General features: G+C 42.5%; 1 protein-coding gene across 5 annotated transcripts in view; it reads left to right on the top strand.

Annotated features, from left to right (window-relative positions):
• Positions 1-18,755, top strand: part of Large1 (LARGE xylosyl- and glucuronyltransferase 1) — a 500,017-nt gene that overhangs the window by 272,475 nt on the left and 208,787 nt on the right. For all 5 annotated transcript variants that reach the window (XM_060393169.1, XM_060393172.1, XM_060393170.1 and 2 more), the window contains one exon: positions 5,918-6,089. In XM_060393169.1, the coding sequence (XP_060249152.1) occupies positions 5,918-6,089 (172 nt within the window). The remainder of the gene's footprint in view (positions 1-5,917; positions 6,090-18,755) is intronic.

The raw sequence follows: 18,755 nt of genomic DNA, 5'->3' as shown, positions 1-18,755 counted from the left end.
TGTGTGTGGACCATGCTGGCTGACAGATCACTGTGGGAGCGGATCAGATCTTTCAGCCCAAACCAACTGGAGACTCCACTGCCTTCTTGTGCACAGCCTTACAAGAAGTCCACCTGGCAAACATGTTCAAATTCTGGCATGCCAAAGCCAGAGGTGTTGCTGCTTGTGTTGGGTGTGTCTCATAAAGTGTCTAGACCACTGATCTTGGCCTCTGGCTTCTCCTCAGCACTTGGGCCTCATTCAGTGTCCCAAAAATTTGTGTGCGTAAAGCAATGTGTGCATGTGTCGGGGAGGGCAATAGTCCACTTTGAAGGTCTTCCTCAGTCATTTTCCCCATCTTCCTCTGAGACAATTGCTCACTGTGTTTGGAGCTGATTGATTCAGCTAACTGGCTAGGCCTTGAGCCTCAGTGAGTCTCTTTAATCTGCCTCATAGATGTGTGACATCCCATTGGGCTTTTTGACAAGGGTTTTTAAACGCAGGTCTTCATGCTTATTATATGTACAGCTCTTTAGTCTAAGCCATTTGCCCAACCTCCTAAAATTCTTCTTTAATAGCAAAGATAAATCCCACAAATACAGATAGCTGCCTAGTAAATATGAATATTGGCACTTCTGTTGTCCTCACTGTCATTAGGAGACTTACCTAGAGTATCAAGTGTCTGGTGCATAAGCACCAGAATGTTCATACTCCGGCATTTTTTCTCCTGGCTGAACCAGTTTCTCCACCTGCTTCGGTATAGTCTGTCAAGGGCCGGAAACTTGGCGTCATGACTGCCACACCACAGTCCCTCATTCCTTCGGTTGGAATTCATCACTTTTGGAGATGAATCGACAGTTCTACTTTAGATTCCAGTGCTTTCATCACTACACTATCAGGTTTTCTGGGTCACATTTACAGGGTTACTATGTGTTCAGTATACCCAGGAGTCACCTACAGAGCTTTCTGGAAACTCTTTTTAGTTCCCAATGAGTAACATAATGTCAGAGCTTCTACAAGGTGAGTTTCAGCTGCCATTGTTCTCTCTCTCCCACTTGAGAAGGAACCTGAAATCTATGATTACTTCTGCTCTCTTATGGATGTGTAATAGATTGTAATCTTGGGCAAAATTGCATGGTTGCTAATTAAAGCCTCAGTCATGCTGCTTAGAATTATTAACAGCCACCATAGAAATATTATTCTGTCCATTACACTGAGGTTAACTTAATCTTTATTATCTTTTTAATTATGTGGACCCTTTGGCATATTAACCACTGTGGGGTGTGGCTCTGGCAGGTGTTCCTGTCTCTGTTGGATACTTTGGGATGAGTGGTTCCATAGGGTTGATCTCCTTTATCTAGAGACCATGAAGCCAGACATAGGCAAAACTAAGGTTATTCACATTCATCAAGCTATTCTTGAGCATTGATCATGTGGGATATTACGGAGTGAAAAAAGACATTTTTCTCAGCCTTAGGGAATTTCAGTGAAATGCAAGAGGCAGACATGGGAAATTAAACACAATGTGTTAGAGTGCTGTGCATGGGGGAATGAGGTAGCTATCTTCAGGGGCCTGAGGCAGGGAGGAGGTGCTTCCTAGGTGACAGTGGCTTTCAAGGAAGGAAAAGTAGAAAGGGGGGTGGGGTGGGGAGAACAGTAGAGCCATGCAAGTTCTGAAATGAGCTTATTATAATATATGTCTCTGCTTTACCTACCTCACATTCTTTTCCCCAAGGATTCCTTCATTTTTTCTCTCCTTTTCTGTGTTTTTGTTTTCTAAATACAAACTCATTCGTATGCCTTCTTTACCTCCAGTTGAACACTCGGACTTAATTGATTATGAGTTAAATTGGGCACTTGGGGCGACGTTCAGGCCTGGGCTCATGTGGAGATTAATTTATTCCTGTGGTCTCACAGTTTTGAGATGCATCCAAGTGTCTCACATCTATGTTAAAAATAAAACGGAGAGTCAGGGCAATCTAATTAGATGGCTTAACCCAACACTCTGGTTCTCAGTCTTCTCCAAGCTCTCCTGCTTTGATAGTTACCAAAATAGATGGATAAGTTAATCAAAGGTCTGGTTAAATAGCACAGCTATGCAGCATGGAGTTCTGACTGCCAGACTTCAGTTCAGGCAGATTCTCTGGGGAGGAAAGAAATGGAGCTAAGTTCCAAAGGTCAGGGATTATATGAGGAAGATTTTATTTTATTTCATTTATTAATATCATTTATTACAATTTGGTCAATTTGTATCCCGTGTCCCCCTCCCTCATCTCCTCCCAATTCCACCCTCCCTCCCTCTTCTCCTCTCATGCCCCTCCCCTAGTCCACTGATAAGGGAGCTTGTCCTCCCCTTCTGTTTGACCCTAGACTATCAGGTCTCATCAGGACTGGTTGCATTGTCTTCCTCTGTGGCCTGGCAAAGCTGCACACACACACCCCCCTCAGGGGGAAGAAGATTTTTGTAAGGCACATTGGAGGGAATTGCTTGCTGAGACCTCAGATCTTAAGATGATACCTAGCTGGGAAGATTCTGACTATAGGTTTACATCATGCCTGTGTGGAGTGGGGTTGGGCATGTTGGATGGTCACTGTTCTCCTGTTCTCCGTTCACCTGACTTAGCTTTGCATTTTGCCCCGGTGATCTAAAAGGTGATATGCTTTACTCTGATGCCCTGTTAACACTGTGGCTATGCTCAACGTATGAGACCTGTCCCTCCAGGTCCTTCTGATACTTTCTCCTTCTCTGCTTTATTTACCCACTATTTTCTTCTTGAGGGAGGCCTACCAAGTAACTGGAGGACTAGAGGAGAAAAAGAATGAGATGGGTGTCCCAGATCCAGCCCTATGATTTGCCACAGGTATGCTATTCCCCTCAATTGGAGGTCACTGCTGGATTTAGGCAGCCCAGCATCCTTTTCTGGATCCTAGCAGCTGCCAGCCTGGCACTGCACATCACCAGGGGGTAACTAACTCTTCCCTTCCTTGTCTTCTCTCAAGTAGCAATGACGGCCTTTAATTCTGCCAACATTGCAAGCATTAGTCCTTTTGACTGTAGATTTCTCCTTCAAGTTCTCAGTTTGGTGTGGTGTTTGTGTCTACCCATGAAGTCGATGTTCAGTAGGAAGTGTATTTTATCCATGATAGAAGTTTAGAGAATCCAGGAAAAGCAGTTAGATGGTGGTAATAAATCTTGAAAGTGGGTTTAGCTAACTCCACAGCTCAAGGGAGTATGTAGTTATATATACCTGTGTTAGGTGCTTCCTGACCCATAACATATGTGCAGAGACATAAGGTTGGGTAGCTCAGTTGGTAAAGTGTTTCCTTTATAATCACTTGACCCTGTGATAGATGCCCAGAACCCACATCCTAAAACCCTGATATCTTGGTGCTTCTTTGCAATCTTAGTGCTGGGGAAGTAGAGGGAAGGTAGATCCCTGGGGTTCACTGACAAGCCAGCCTCATGCAATTGGGAAATTCCAGGTTAAGTAAGAACTCCTGCCACAAAAAACAAGGTAGATGTTGCCTGAAGAATGACACCTGAGGTTGACCTCTGCCTTCCACACAGAAGAATGTGTGTTAACACCACCCCACAATACACACACATGCACACATGCACGAGTGTGCATGCATGCACGCGCACGCACGCACACACACACACACACACACACACACACACACACACAGGAGGCATAGCTCTGTAAGTACTGGTCTGAGGGAAATGAATCAGGAAGAAGGGCAAAAGCTCATAATTCCTGTGCATCTTTTGTGTGCCAGAAACTAATTTGAGTCCTTTTACTTATTTGTTTGTTTATTTTAGACTCCTGCATGCTAGACAAGTGCTGTCACTATAATCCACCCGTTATCTCCTTCAATTTTGACAATTTTACAGAAAAAGGAGCCTAGGCTCAGAGAGATTAAATTAAACACTTTCTGTGTCAACAGAACCCAGTCCTGCGCTCCTGTGTTCAGGGTGACAGAGTCTGAGCAGAGTCTTCGTCCCTGTGAGATGGACACTCATGCCACTGTGGCACTCTTCGGGTATTGTGCCATAGTGGTCACTGTTGTAATTTAGAGGTGCTGTAACTAGATAGGACTGTTGCTTGCTTCTGTCCCTTGGAAGTTTGTATGGTACCTTTTGATGCAATTAAAAATTAGACCTATGGGAAGATGCTTTCAGATTAGATCCAGCTCAGATACTCCAGGTTCTGTGTCTAAAGCGTGTGGTGTCTTCAGCAATACGTACTTACGTTCATCCCTGAGGAACAATCAAGAACAACAACTAAAGCAGCCTATAATGTTTGGGGAGTTTTTTCAATGGGCCAAATGGGATCCTCTCATACCTGGTGTTGGTTTTTTGTTAAGATAGTCTATGGATCTTGGAGGGAGCATTATCAGACCAGAAAAAAAATTTTCATTTAAACTATGTATGCATATGAAATATATAGACTTGTATACATTATGACTCCTTTTAGACATTCTTCCTGTTGTATTACCCTCCTTTTCCTTCTGCACTGACCTCCCTAATTGAAGTCCTTTCCATTGCCCCATATCCTCACAACCTGTTCTCTTTTTACGACCCTGCTTTCTGTAGTGGTAATACACTCACCACTGAAGACTTGGAGCTAGGACCCTCTGATGTCTAAGAAAATGCGACATTTGTTGTTCTGGGTTTGGGTTACTTATTTAGTATATGTTTTCCTAGCTCTATTTAACCTACAAATTTTGTGATTCCATTTTTCTTTACATCTGAATATAATTCCATGGTGTATCTATACCACATTTTCATTATCCATCTGTCAATTAAAGGCCATTTAGGTTGTTTAAATTTTCTAGCTATTGTGACTAGAGTGGCAATGAGATAGTGCTCTCACCTAGGAGGCCACACAAACCTTAATCTCTCAGCAGTCTTCATGTCTCTGCCTCCAGGTTCTATGATTATATGTGAGAGTTACCACACCCAACTCTTACATACTTTCTTAAGGATCAACGTCTTCTAAATGGAGTTATAAAGACAAAGGAGATGAATATTGTCTGGAATTCTAAGGTGTTGGCTCCATCCTCATTAGAAGGTGTTAATCTGTTGAAGTTAAAATGTGGGACATAGGTCACATGGAACCCCTCCACACACATGCGCCATACCTTTCCTCCCACAGTGGTCTTCACAAATGACCTACATAGATGAGAATTTTTTTTATAGTTTTTTTTTTTTTTGTATAGTTTTGGGTCCAGGGTTTTGATAGCAAGTTTTATGAAAGTGTATGCCTTGCAGCTGATGTTACTTACCTATGAGACACCGACTGTTTTTTGTTGTTGTTTGTTTGTTTTTTCTGTCAGGTGAGCCCTACAGCCCTGAGGTAATTGATGTAGGTCTGTCTTCCATTACTATCAGATGACCAGCATTACACAGATGCTGCTCAGGTCATCATTTCCATGAGAAGGCACTGATAACCACTTAGCTCATTATAACTTTAAAATAGAGATAAGTGTAAACAGTAAAAAATACCATGAGGTATAGTGATCTTTGATGGCACATAAGTTTAAGGAATTATAGAAATAATTTTACCAATGAACAGTGAGGTAGTACATTTTTAAATTCATTTTTTTCCACCTACTTACATGGACCCATGTAATTTCTGTAATAGAAATAAAGCTTGTTTTCAAACTCTCAACATAGAATTTGCATTTAATGATTACTTTAGAGCTAGTATTTTAGGCCTATCTGGATCTAAATACATTTTTATTCCCAAAAGAACCAGATGTATTAAAACCCAATGAACAAATCTTTAATTTATTTAACAATTTTGTATTGGATTTTATTTCTGTCTCAACATGGTTTATAATGTTTAAGCAAAGAATCCATGTGGTGATTCTTTTTTCCTTTTCTTATTTTACAAACTCACTCTCTCTCTCTTACTCTCTGTTCTGTCCTGCCCAGTCTGAAGTATCCTGGATCCCCAACAAACATTACTCTGGGATTTATGGCCTGATGAAGCTGGTACTGACCAAGACTCTACCTGCCAACCTTGAGAGAGTCATTGTCCTAGACACTGACATTACCTTTGCAACTGACATTGCAGAGCTGTGGGCCGTGTTCCATAAGTTCAAAGGTAGGAGTTAACCAGATAACCATGATGACTTTTTTAATCTATTTTATTTATTATCAGGGTGTGTGTGTGTGTGTGTGTGTGTGTGTATGTGTGTGTGTGTGTGCACACGCACGCATGTATCCATAGATGTACATGCAATGCTGTACATGTGAAGGTCAGTACAAAGTTTGAGGGTCAGTGCTCTCCTTCCTCCTTGAATGGCAGGAGTTAACTCAGGGTAACTCAATGAGGCATCTTCTCACCCAGTGCTTATTTTCAATGTGGTCCTGGGGTTAACTTAGAGCTCTGCATGAGCCAGGCAAGCATGCTACCACTGAGCCATACCCCAGCCTTACATCTGAGAACGGACATGAGCGTAAGGATGGTGGCTGCACACGCCTTTAATCCCAGCACTCAGGAGGCAGAGACAGGTCGATCTCTGTCAGTGTGAGGCCAGCCTGGTCTACAGAGTGAGCTCCAGGATAGCCAAGGCTATACATAGAAACCCTGTTTTGAAAAGCAAAACAAAACAAACAAGAAAAAAGTTAAACTGAAATTTGTATTTCTTTAGGAACTGAAGAGATTAGATACATGTTCATAGGAAAACCCAGTTAATGAAACTTCATAGTCAGCAAATAATCAACTATATTTATTTTTATTACATGACAAAGTGTAGATATACCTTTTTTTATATGTATATTTTTAAATTTTCCTTTTCCTTTTATTGAAAACAGATTTTTTTTCTTACATAATGTGTCCTAATTACAGTTTCCCTTCTACCCCTACCATTTTTTCCCATCTGCCCTTCTATCCAGATCCACCCCACTTTCTGTCTTGACTGAAAAACAGGCTTCTAAGGGACAATATTAAAATAAAATATAATACAATAAGATAAAACAAAAACTAACACATTAGAATAGGGCTATACAAACACACAAAAAGAAAAGAGCCCAAGAAATACATAAAGTACCGATACAGATGTAGAGACCCAATTGTTCACAAACTCAGGAATTCCATAAAAAGACAAAACTGGAAGCCATAGTCAATAAAGTAAAATTAAAAAGATAAAAACAACACAAACAGACAAACCAAAGCCTGCTACAACATCAAGAGAAAAGGAACCTCCATTGAGTGTTTGCTGTTGGCTGTCTAGTGCTGGGCACACAGCCCACCCTTAAGAGTAGTTTATTTCCCCAGTGAGGCTCCCTTGGAGGAAACAAAGTTTACATTTGCGGGTGGTTATCCATTGGAAACACCTTCTGGATTATGGGCACAGCATGTGTCCACTTCATCTGCTCTAGATCCTGCGCATGCTGCCCTGGTCTCTGTGAACTCATATGTGAGTCCATCCCTCCCTTTGGGCTCTTATATTCTTTCCCCATCCTCTTCCGCAGTGTTCTCCGAGCCCTGAGGGATGGAATTGGATAGAGACATCCCATTTAGGGATGAGTGTTCCCAAGTCTCTCACTCTCTGCCTTTTGTCTCATTGTTGGTCTCTCTATATACATATTTTTGTTCCCATCTGCTACAGGAGGAAGCGTCTCGAATGATGGCTGAATAAGGCACTGATCAATGAGTATAGCAGAATGTCATCAGGAGTCACTTTAATGCATTTTTCTCTTAGTAGAACAGTAGTATTTAATTTTACCCTCAGTCCCTGGCCTATCTAGTCTCAGGTTCGTAGATACCCAAGCAGCATCAGCTATGGGTTCGGTCTCATGGGTGAGACCTTAAATCAAATTAAACATAAATTAGGTTGGTTATTCCCACAAGCTTTGTGCCACCATTTCAGTAGCATTATTTCAAAACAATCCACCATTATTAACTGAAGCGTTTATAGCTGGGTTGGTGTTTACATTTCTCATTAGGTAGTATGTGGAGTACCTTACTGTACTAAATACACTAGTTTGTTGGGGTGAAGGCTCTATATAAGCACCAGCTCAACTTCTCCATGTTCAATGAGTTATGTAAGTATTTAGTAGAGTCTAGCTGTCAGGTTGTGGAGAGCAGCCTATAGGTCTAGACAACAGCCTGGGTTGTTTGGGGGTTCCCATGAGACGTCTTTGGCCAACAACTCAATTAAATGTAACCAATTCCTGATACTGCAAGCTTCATTTGGTGACAAAAGATGGCTAGTTGGAGTTCTGTCTACCCTAATAGTTAGATTCATATATTTTAGGAAGCTTCTACTATCTTGGGTTTCCACACTACCCTTCAAATGGCCTTTGATTTTTACTGTATCTTTCTGTATTCTCTCCCTCATTCCCTCCCTTCCTCCCAACTTGATTCTCCCATTTTAGTTCCCACATATTGATATGTTTATGTACAGATGTGCATTTAGCATGCTTCTTCTTTTTCTTCTTTTTCTTTTCCTTCTTCTTCCCCTTCTCCTCCTCCTTCTTCTCCTCTTCCTCCTCATTGTCCTTCTCCTCTTCTTTTTTCTTCTTCTCTTCTTTTCTTCTTTTTCTTCTTCCTTCTTTCTTCTTGTTAAACAAATGATGCTTTGATTGCTGAGAACTCCTGGGAAACAGTAGTAAAGGCTATTGATTATGGAGTGTTTGAAATGCTTTTTGACTCTTGCTGCCATTAGTACCATGGATTATTATTTTAAGCATGTATGTATGTAAGGATGGATTTGTAACATTGCTCTTCCAATCTGGTTTCTTATTATTTTCATACACGTATGAGATATATACACATGAGTGTGCAGATAGGCATACCTGTGCATGCTGTAGTGACATTCACAGCAGGACAATGGGTGTTTTTGTTTTGTTTTATCATTTTCCACTTTACTGCCTTAAGAAAAGTTTGGGTTTTGTTTTGTTTTGTTTTGTTTCCTGAAGCTTGCTGTTTCTGTTAGGATATCTGGCCAGCGATCTCTAATTCCCTCAATGCTGAAGTACAGGTATATGCATTTATGCCTGTCTTTTTATTTTTATGCTGAGGATTTGAACTTAAGTCCTCATGCTTATAGAGCAGGTATTCTTATCCACTGAGCCATTTCCCCAGATGCTCTTCTTAGAAGTATTTTGAGCTGTCATTACTTCAAAGTATATGAGACTGTCTAAGGTCAGGTCATGAGTCTGATGTGTGCATTTGAGTGGCGTACATGAGAGAAACATATTACCATAGAATCGGACTCTTCTAATAGCACCTGCCTGAAGGTTTTCTTAACCTTACCTGCTTTTTAAAGTTTATACACACCATGGCCAACTCCAATGCGAGAGAAATTTATGTCTTTATTTTTTTTTCTTAGTTATATTCTTTCTTGAGTTGTACTCTGGCTTCTATTTTTAAAATCTCTCTGCCTCTTCTCTTAGCTCTTTGGAGGGTGAACCAACACTCTGTGACTTTAAATCACAGTGTTCTCATTAATCATGGGTTATTCCTACTGTTTCTCTCTCTCTCTCTCTCTCTCTCTCTCTCTCTCTCTCTTTCTGTCTCTCTCTCTCGACAGAGAGTAAATTCCTTCTCTACTGCAGTCACTGCCTGCTCCTCCTGAGGGCTTCATAGCTCATTGCTAATTGAACAAAGTACTTGGCAAAGCATGAGGATGACATAGTGACCCCTCAGATGCTCCCTTATCAAGATGAAAATGTATTTATGTGGTTCAATAATGACACTAGAAAGAGATCATTTGGCAGAACTGGGAAAGCAGAATACATGTGTGTCTATCCCTCCTCTTCTTCCCAACCTGCTAGGCTCCATCCTTGTACTTTCTGATTAAGTTTACAGGGGTATAAGGTTTTACTCATGACCAAACTCAGAAAAGGTATGCACCTTGGCTCCTGTTAATGGCTCTTTTCAAATGCCACAGTCAGTTTTGTTTGTTCCTCCTTTCAAAGCTATACTGAACTCATCTGGGGACAATTCCTCTTTAATTGTGTGTGATTTTATCTGTTTTTATGCTGATGTTCAGTGTTTAATGGTGCATTTATTCTGCGGGCATTATTGCATCCCTACTGGGTGCCAGGCTGTGTGCCCAGCTCTGGAAATAAGATTCTGAGTAATAACGGGACAATGAGAGTTGTCATATGTCCTGGTGGAAAGAAGCTCAAGAGTCTTGCAGGGAAATGGTAGCTGTACTGTGATATTCGATAGAAGGAGTGCTTGTGTGCCACAGAAGCCCACCACCTGTCTTTTGGAAGAGAAAACCTAAGGCTTCCAGAGCTTAGACTGTCTGGCAACAGCTGTTTCTGAGGACAGCCTGAGTTGAAGAGACTCATGTTGCCTACGGCCAGACCTCATTGCTGGGGTGTACTTGGCTTGGACTAGCTGACAGAAAAGGGGATGCATTGGAGTACTACTCCGTGGAGACTGCCTTGGACCTGGTCTTCACAGTCTGACTTTCTGCCCCTCCCTTTCAAATTCCTCACTGAAAAAAAATCTGTGCTATGCTAACTTTCATCTCAGCCTCCCAACAGCCTTGACCCACCCACATCAGGAGCTTTGTGTCACCCTTAAAGAAGTAGAACTCAGAAACTAGAGCAGGAGTCCACCAGCTGCCGAGTGCTTGCAGCTGAGGGCTCACGGTTACTTACTCAAGCGGTAGTTACTCCAAGTAGTGCAGCCAAGCGTGCTGGAAGGCAAGAAGGGCACTGGGGCTCTTGTGCCTAAGAGTGCTGGAAGGCAAGAAAGGCACTGGGGCTCTCGTGCCTAAGCGTGCTGGAAGGCAAGAAAGGCACTGGGGCTCTTGTGCCTAAGCGTGCTGGAAGGCAAGAAAGGCACTGGGGCTCTTGTGCCTAAGAGTGCTGGAAGGCAAGAAAGGCACTGGGGCTCTTGTGCCTAAGCGTGCTGGAAGGCAAGAAAGGCACTGGGGCTCTTGTGCCTAAGAGTGCTGGAAGGCAAGAAAGGCACTGGGGCTCTTGTGCCTCTACTGATAGTGGAGATTTCAGAACTGGGGAATCCTGGGGGTATCCGCACCACAGTGCTTGTTCCAGTTCAGAACAGGGATAAGGACTGAGTTGAGCTGAGTTAATGGGCTATATTATGTCTGTCCATTCTTTTATTAGTTTATTTCCAGCATTACTTGGTCCCCTGCCATACAAAGATACCTATTAGATGCCCCTGTTCCCTAAAGCAGTGACTATCAATCTTCCTAATGAAACATTTTAATACATTTCCTCATGCTGTAACCTCCAAGCATAAAATTTTTTTTTGTTACTTCATATCTGATATGCCACCCTGTGAAAAAGTCACTTGACCACTGTCCTTAAAGCAACTCAGAACCAGGCACCTGCCTTCAGAGAGCTCTTCCCAATAGGTCAAACTGCACTGCATCTTTCTTTCACCTGTAAGGAGTATAAAATATGAGTTTTTCCCCATGTCCCCCTCTCATATTTTTTTCCTGAGGAAATACAGAAGTAAAAAGAAAATAAGCAAGTTTTTCTGTTCCTCATATATCAATTTTTTTGTTCTTTTATTTCTTTCTAAGTTGGAACTAAGGAAGGTTCTAAGCAAGGATACCCTAGCAATATAGAATGCTGTGACCCACAGGGGAGAGTGCCTATTTCATCAAGTCAGTGACACTTGACTTCATTCAGTTGAAACAGATTGGGTGGCCTTGGTCATCTTTGTCTGTTGAGGGACAACTAGCTAGCCACATTGCCGGTGCTGTAGAATATTCCTCTACTTAACTTCATTCTACAGAAAATCAACTAAAAACTCAGTCCTCTCCTCGGCTCTTCTTTTGAGAGATGTCCTGTATCTCTTGGCTTCTGCTTCTCCCCAATACCAAGTCCCTCCCTGTTTACTTAAGAAGGCTGCACCCTTCTTAAGTGTGTTGGCCACTGGAGGGTTTCCAGAGCCATTAACCCCAAGCAACAGAATCAGACAGTGCATCTGTCATAACTGTAATCATCTCCCATAGGCTGTGTGTTGAAGTGCTCCCCAACTAGTAGTACTGTTTGAGGAGATGGTGGAGGCTACAGAAGGTGAGGCTTTGTTGGGGAATTCAGTTACTGGTAGCATGGATTTTAAAGATTCACCCCATCCCAGCCCTTTCCTAGCTCTCTCTACTTCCTGGCCACCATGAAATGAGTTCTGTCTATCACTTTCTGCCATGATTTTCTGCCTCACCCTAGGCCCATAGAAAGACCACTAAGTGACCACAAACTAAATCTTTGAAAATGAACCAAAGTAAATCTTTTCTTCTTTTAAGTTATATAATGCAAATATGTGCAAGGTAAAATTAAGTAACAAACTGTTGATGGACAAAATCTTGAACCTCCCATTCAATAATATGTTCTTCTAATTGCCAAATAGATTTTTGCAGTTGGGAATGTTGTGAGAATATAAGGACCCAAGCTTCACTTCTGGAAGTTTATATGTAGGTGCAGTCAGGCAAAAAATTAATAAGTCAGACATATAATGTATTAGACTGTGATTAGTGTGTTAGGGAAAGTGACAGAAAGGAGGAATGGATTCTGTGACTGGGTGGTTAATATGCAGACAGGATGGTTGGGAGGGTTCTCACAGAAAAGCTGACATTTAAGCAAATACCTGAAAAAGATGGCAGAACAAGTGAGAAAGTAGGTGTGTCTAGAAGAAGAGTAGGCTACTATTTGAGCACAAGGGGCATCAGGCACAAACTGCTTTCAGTAAGTGACCTGTCTAGGACAATGAGATGTTGCCTCTGCGTACAGCAGTTTGGAGATCTGTTGGCAGAGACTCAGTGCTGTGACTTGATCTGCCTTCTGTTTGAATCAGTCCTACTTGCTGTGCATGGTGGAAGGGAGCAGGAAGAACACTTAGGAGACTTTCCGTGTTCCTACTGGGTCATGATGTGAGCTTCATCCCGGGTACAGCAGGTGAAGAGCCACAAGTTTCCACGTTAGACCACATTCTGGAGGTCAGAATTCCAGGGAGCCAGAAAATAAGGTGGAAGATGATCCAAGGAGGCTGGGCCAGTGCAGTGTCATGACTGGCATGACACTAGGATGGGGTGAGGGTGAGAGAGGTCAAAGGGAAGGTCAAAACTTTGTTGTGAGTCCTGAAAAATTTTCAATGGCCAACTGGACATCAGCATGGAGAGTCAAGGAGATGGGCAGAGAGATGAGTATTTATGAAGCAAAGGGGAATTGAATATTGTTTATTCAGTACTGCTGTTTCAGGAACGAAGCTAGAAGCTTTATTTATTTCAAAGTTCAGTAAACTGGGCCTGAGCACAATTTACATTGCTGTTCTTGTCCAGACGGTTATTATGTGGAAAAGCTGACTCTAAACTCTTCAGCTTTAGAGCCTGCATTCTGTCACTTTGTGTCGCGCCTGTAGGATTCCCACTGGTTATGGAGGGGGCATCTACCAATCTGGAGATGGGGGTTAGATCTAGTGTGGCTGGGGGTCCTGAGTACTGGAGCTAACTGCAAGTTAAACTGGATGTAGGATCTGACCACAGTAGACGTTTCAGGAAGATGTTCTGAGGGGATAAATAATAGATGTGTGCCCGTAATTTGAGGCTTTTGGAAGAAAGCCTTGCTGAATAATAGAGATGGTGTTCTGACCCAAGGACAATACCTCCTCTTGAAGAAGAACATGTTGCCACAGGGTACAAGGGGACTTTCAAACAAATATGGCTAGCCTCAATCATATGTTGTTTGTTTTCATACGGTACATTTTTTTCAGACCACGGGGTATCTTTTCAGAGGTCTGACTGACTCACTGGAGTGTATCACAGCTCACATTCCCCACCTTTCCTTTGTACTTCGCAGTTAACTGAGCACTCCGTGGGTAAATGCATTCTTCACAGCCTAGCATGAAGTGATTACTGCTAATATTCCTATTCTAACCATCTGGGAGAAGATGTTCACTGAGGTATAATGTCTAACCCAGTGGTTGATTTCTGAAGGTGCAGACTGCGATTCTAACTCACATAGTCCATCTTAATTCCTCTTCACACCTGAGGAGTCAGAACAGCATTGTGTGGAGGGAGCTGTCTCTGGAGATGCCAAAGGAAAGAGCTCCCCGTAACACGTAAGCTGGTTTGTTCAGCTACACGTCATGCTGGTGCAGACAGCCTGATCCTGCATATAAGGTACAGAACAGACTCCAGGGCACAGATTGCATTGAGTAGTTTCACCAGAATCCAAGTAGAGCCTGGGACTGGAGACCCTGCCTGTTTTTTGAGTGGGTAGAAGTTGCTGTGGACCCAAGAGCTCTACGCTTGGACTCATTATGGGGAGATAAGTTAAGCATGTGCTAAGATATACCAGTAACTGTTGAGTTTTCACATATTTACATGCTGAATCTTGCCTTTCCTGGCCTTAGGACAGAACAGGACAGTAAGATGTGATTCATTCTCGGAGGTTATGAACATGAGATTAGTACCCGTGTGAAAGAGGCCTGGTTGAGCATCTTTTTTTAAACAGGGATACAGTGAGAAGGCACCGCCCCTGAAGTACAGAACTAGTCTTCCCCAGATAGTAGGTCAGACTGTGCCTTAGCCTTGGGACTTTCCAAGCTTCTGGAACTGTAATAAACCTATTGTTTATAAATGATCCAGTGTAGGGTGCTTTGTTACAGGAGGCTCTCTGACTTCTCTGAGCCTAAATAAAGTGAGAATGACGCTAAGGGGGTCCTTGTGAGACCTCCATTTCTGGTTTTCTCTAAGGATTCCTGCCATAATCAAAGCAAGTGGGATAATGCGGAGCATCATTAATTCTATGTGCTCCATTACTTCAGAGCTTTGTTCGTGAAGCCTTTGGGGCTGGGGGTAGCTTTAAATGAAAAATATCAGAAACGCTGAACACAAAGAACCATGGAAGTCTTACGTTAGAAAAGACATTTGGGGAATATTTAAGCTTCTAGCCAGGTGCCTCAAAGTAGTTTTCTTCCAGGGTCTTTCAAGTTCTTCTTGTCTTATCTTGCCTAGCTCTCCCACTGCCTGTCCCCCCCCCCCCCCAATGAGATCGGTGGCGTGGAAAAGCATAGCAAAGAATGAAACCAAGTTTCAAGTCTCTGCTGGTGGCCTGCTTATCAGCAGGGTAAGCCTGGGGGTTATTAACTTCTCAAAACCTCATTTCCTTTGCACCTTTAGGAAGAAAATACTGCTGTCTCCTCGCAGTGATGGGCAGAGGTTTGAGAGTGACTCACTGATGCTGGTACCTGCTGGAGACTCAGAGAGCATTGTACCTTTCCATTTTCTTTCTTCCTATAAGTGTAGTTAACCATTTGAAAGGTGACATTGATTCTTCCCTTTGGCTGATATGAAAGGAATCAAAGTGGAGGTTTCAGGACAGCTGCACAACACCATATCTGCCATGCTCGTGTGATTAAAGCTGTCCCTTTTTGCCAATCCTGCATAGCCTCTCCCAGGACTCCTACAGACAGTTTTTCCTCGTCTCACATTGGCTCTTGATGCTCCTTAAACTTGAAAGACAGCTTGGCTACAGGGAAGAAAAATAGAACTTTAAAATATATATAAATTCTCAAATGAGAATGATAATGACACTTGTAGCCTGCTACTGACTGTGTGACAGAGGCAGTAAAGAGGCTGAAATTCAGCCAGGGAACTTGTTCTTGGTTATTAGCCATACAGTCTAGCAATGAGCCTCAACCATTTCTAATTTGTACCTTATCCTAAAGAATCTTTGTTGTCCCAATATCAATAGGACTCCTACCCAGCCTCTAAACTGTTCATTGTTTTTTTGTTTGGGAGGAGTGGTTTGGCATCAGGTCTTGGTATATATATCAGAGACCCCTGGAATTGCAGATATATATGTACCACCATGCTAGGCTTTTTCCTTTGTTTGTTTTTAATGTCTACCTTGAGATTTATTTTTTTACCTGCAGAATTCTGATGCTCTTTTGCAATCTTCGCTCCTCTCTGCAGTTGATAACCACCTGCTGTCTTCCCAGCAGTGGCAGAAGCCAGCACTGAGTCACTTGGGTGTGTGTGGTGTTCACAGCAGCTCAGCAGAGGTGCCGGCCCCTGGATCAGCACCAAGAATTGCATCCCTGGTGAAATTGTTGTAGAGGTTTTCATCATTCCCATATTAGCTTTGATGTGACTGTGCCTTTTCTTATGACATAAGAGAAATTGTTTTGGCCCCTTGGGACTTCTTATTGCTGCTGCTGTTGTTGTTTTTCCATAAAAGTAAGAGGAAATACCCCAATAATTGACTCAAAGAGGTTTTTGGGTTTTTGTGTTTTGTGTTTTTTGTTTTTTTTTTTTTCGTTGTTGTTTTTGTAGTTATGTTCTGCCTTACACATTATTCAATAAAGAGTAGCATGCTTCCATTCCATCTTTGCATTTTTCTCTTGTTCTTCTCAGGGGATAAGAAATTTGCCTTCCTTCTCCATCCCTTGTCACCTTCTCCTGTACCCATTCCTTTTTTCTTCTCTCCTGACTTGCTTTTCATCCTTACTGAGTTTCTAATTTTTTTTTTTTTTTTTTTACCATTTTTGAGCTCCTGGGACTGCCCCAGGCGATGGAGATTAAGCATTTACTAAGCCCCAGACTGCAATCTGTTATTCCCCTGCACAGAAATCTGTGCAGCTGCCTAGTGTTAGTATTTATTGTAAAATGATGCCACACACACAACAGATATTATATGAAAGAGACTTATTGGATGGAGGTGGAGAGATGGAGAGGAAAAAGAAAGAGAGAGACGTGTTGGGCTCCCAGGAAAGAAAGTGAGGCCGAGAGAGTAAGAGAGGGACAAAGTGGCAGGTTAGTCCTTTTATAGCTTGTGCATGCACAGCTGAACCATGCCTGACACACACACCTGGTGGGCAACACATGATGACATCATAGGTTACCAAGCAACCCAGAAGCAGGCTGTCTATTCACTAACATTCCTCCCTTTTTCTATAATTAAAAAATAAAAAAGAGGACATTGGACAGCTTCTCATGTAAGGCAAGTTAACATATATAAATGTAGGTTCATTGGAAGCAGCTCTTGGTCACCATGCAAGAGGGTAAGAGAGAGAGGGGAAAAAAGTAAGAGCTCTAAAATGCCCAGATTACAAGGTGGGGAGGAGAGGAAGCCCCTGCCCACCTGAAAAGTTCAGGGTAGAGGGCGCAGTTGCACTGCCACAGATAGGGACTGTGGAATGCTGGGAGAACCTGAGGCTGCTTGTCCTGGGCCTGAAGCATACCATTTCTGCCTTTTGTTGATAATAAGTGAGTAACAGATGAGGGTTCTCTTCTGGCTACTTACTGCTGACTCGGGCCATTTTAGGGAAGTCAGAAGGCTGAAATGCTGGCCAAGTCCAGGAAGAACAGGCTGTTTTGATGCTGTCCAGGGTCTGTGAGACCATTCATGGCTGGGAGAGAAAAGTGCAGGTCCAGCCTGACTAAGTCTGTGAGGTCAGACTGGAACACCTATAGGCAGCTGCTTTGGCGCTGTTGTGGATGTAGGAAACACCTGGGTCTGGCAGGATACCAGAACAGAATATATATTCTGCATATGACACCTATATATGTCTTTTGCATATATATAGGTGTCATATGTATATATGCAGAAGACAAAGCTAAGAAGGTTACGGAGAAAATTCCTTTAGATGTACATTTAAAACTTTTGGGAGAGGGAACAGAGATGGAAAGTTTGGATCAAAGAAGAGACTTAAACATGAGAACCTCCACTTACTCAATTGCTGACAGTAATTAAAAAGGTTTTGCTTTGGCTCTGTCATCTAAGGAATATTGAGGCCAAGCATGTAAGCCTAGAGGCCCTTAAAGCAGGTGCTAGGTTTACGAAACTAAAATTATTTAGAAGGCCTCTCAGAGGAGAGCCTGGGGCTACAGTGGAAGACACAATTCCCATGGGTGAAAAGAGAAAAGTCAGTTCTGCCAGTCTTTGGGGCATCCCTACAAAGTACAGGAGAACCAGAGGAATGCGGGCACAAGCTGGCAAAGCAGGTCATCACAAGCATTGCCAGGGGCCACAGGGAAGACTCCCGGGAGACACAGCCTTACCTAGTACTAGGATTTTTTGATGGAGTGTCCAATGCGGGAAGGGAAAGGAAAAGCTGAGAGACCATGTTAGTAAGAAGAAAATTCATCCAACGTCAAAGAGAAGGGAGGGTAGCTCCGTTCCCCAGTGAAACAGAGAGATACCAGTCAGCCTCTCAGACAAAGGGGAACCTTTATGCCAACCATGGAAGGGAGCTCATCAATCTGCCAGGGTTGGATGTAGGTTTGTAATGAACTGGTAGCCAGAAAAGAGGAGTCCCAAAACCAGAGAAGGGGGAGGGGGGAGTGAGAGAGGAATCCCACCTTTTGAGATAGACAGCAGGTGCAGTTCTTATCTGGAGCCCAATTGACCTGAGAGGTGGATTCACATGGATTTTCTGCAGTTTACAAGAATCCCTCTTTTAATTTTACGAAGGAGAAAAACTTTAGACATGTTAGCATCACCATTGTAATCTATAGTGAAATATACATTGTAGAAAAAGGCAGTAGACATACACTCTTGTGTTAACAGCATAAACACTCCTTAAGGTGAGCTCTCGAAAGGCAGAAGCCTTTCAGGAAGTAGAAGGGGCAAAAGCTTACTTGATCTTAATGTTTAATATGATTACACATTACAGAAGGGAGGCTTAACCAATTTTTAAGTTTGCATTTACCAACCTTAAAACATCTTATTAGACCCTCAAATATTCATGACTTGCATTTACCAACCTTAAAACACTTTCTTAAACCCTCAAACATTTTCTTAGAAGCTTTATACTTAAACTTCTGTATCC

Source organism: Meriones unguiculatus, chromosome 10 (assembly GCF_030254825.1).
Source record: "Meriones unguiculatus strain TT.TT164.6M chromosome 10, Bangor_MerUng_6.1, whole genome shotgun sequence".
Classification (NCBI taxonomy): domain Eukaryota; kingdom Metazoa; phylum Chordata; class Mammalia; order Rodentia; family Muridae; genus Meriones; species Meriones unguiculatus.
This window is presented reverse-complemented; position numbering and strand designations above follow the sequence as displayed.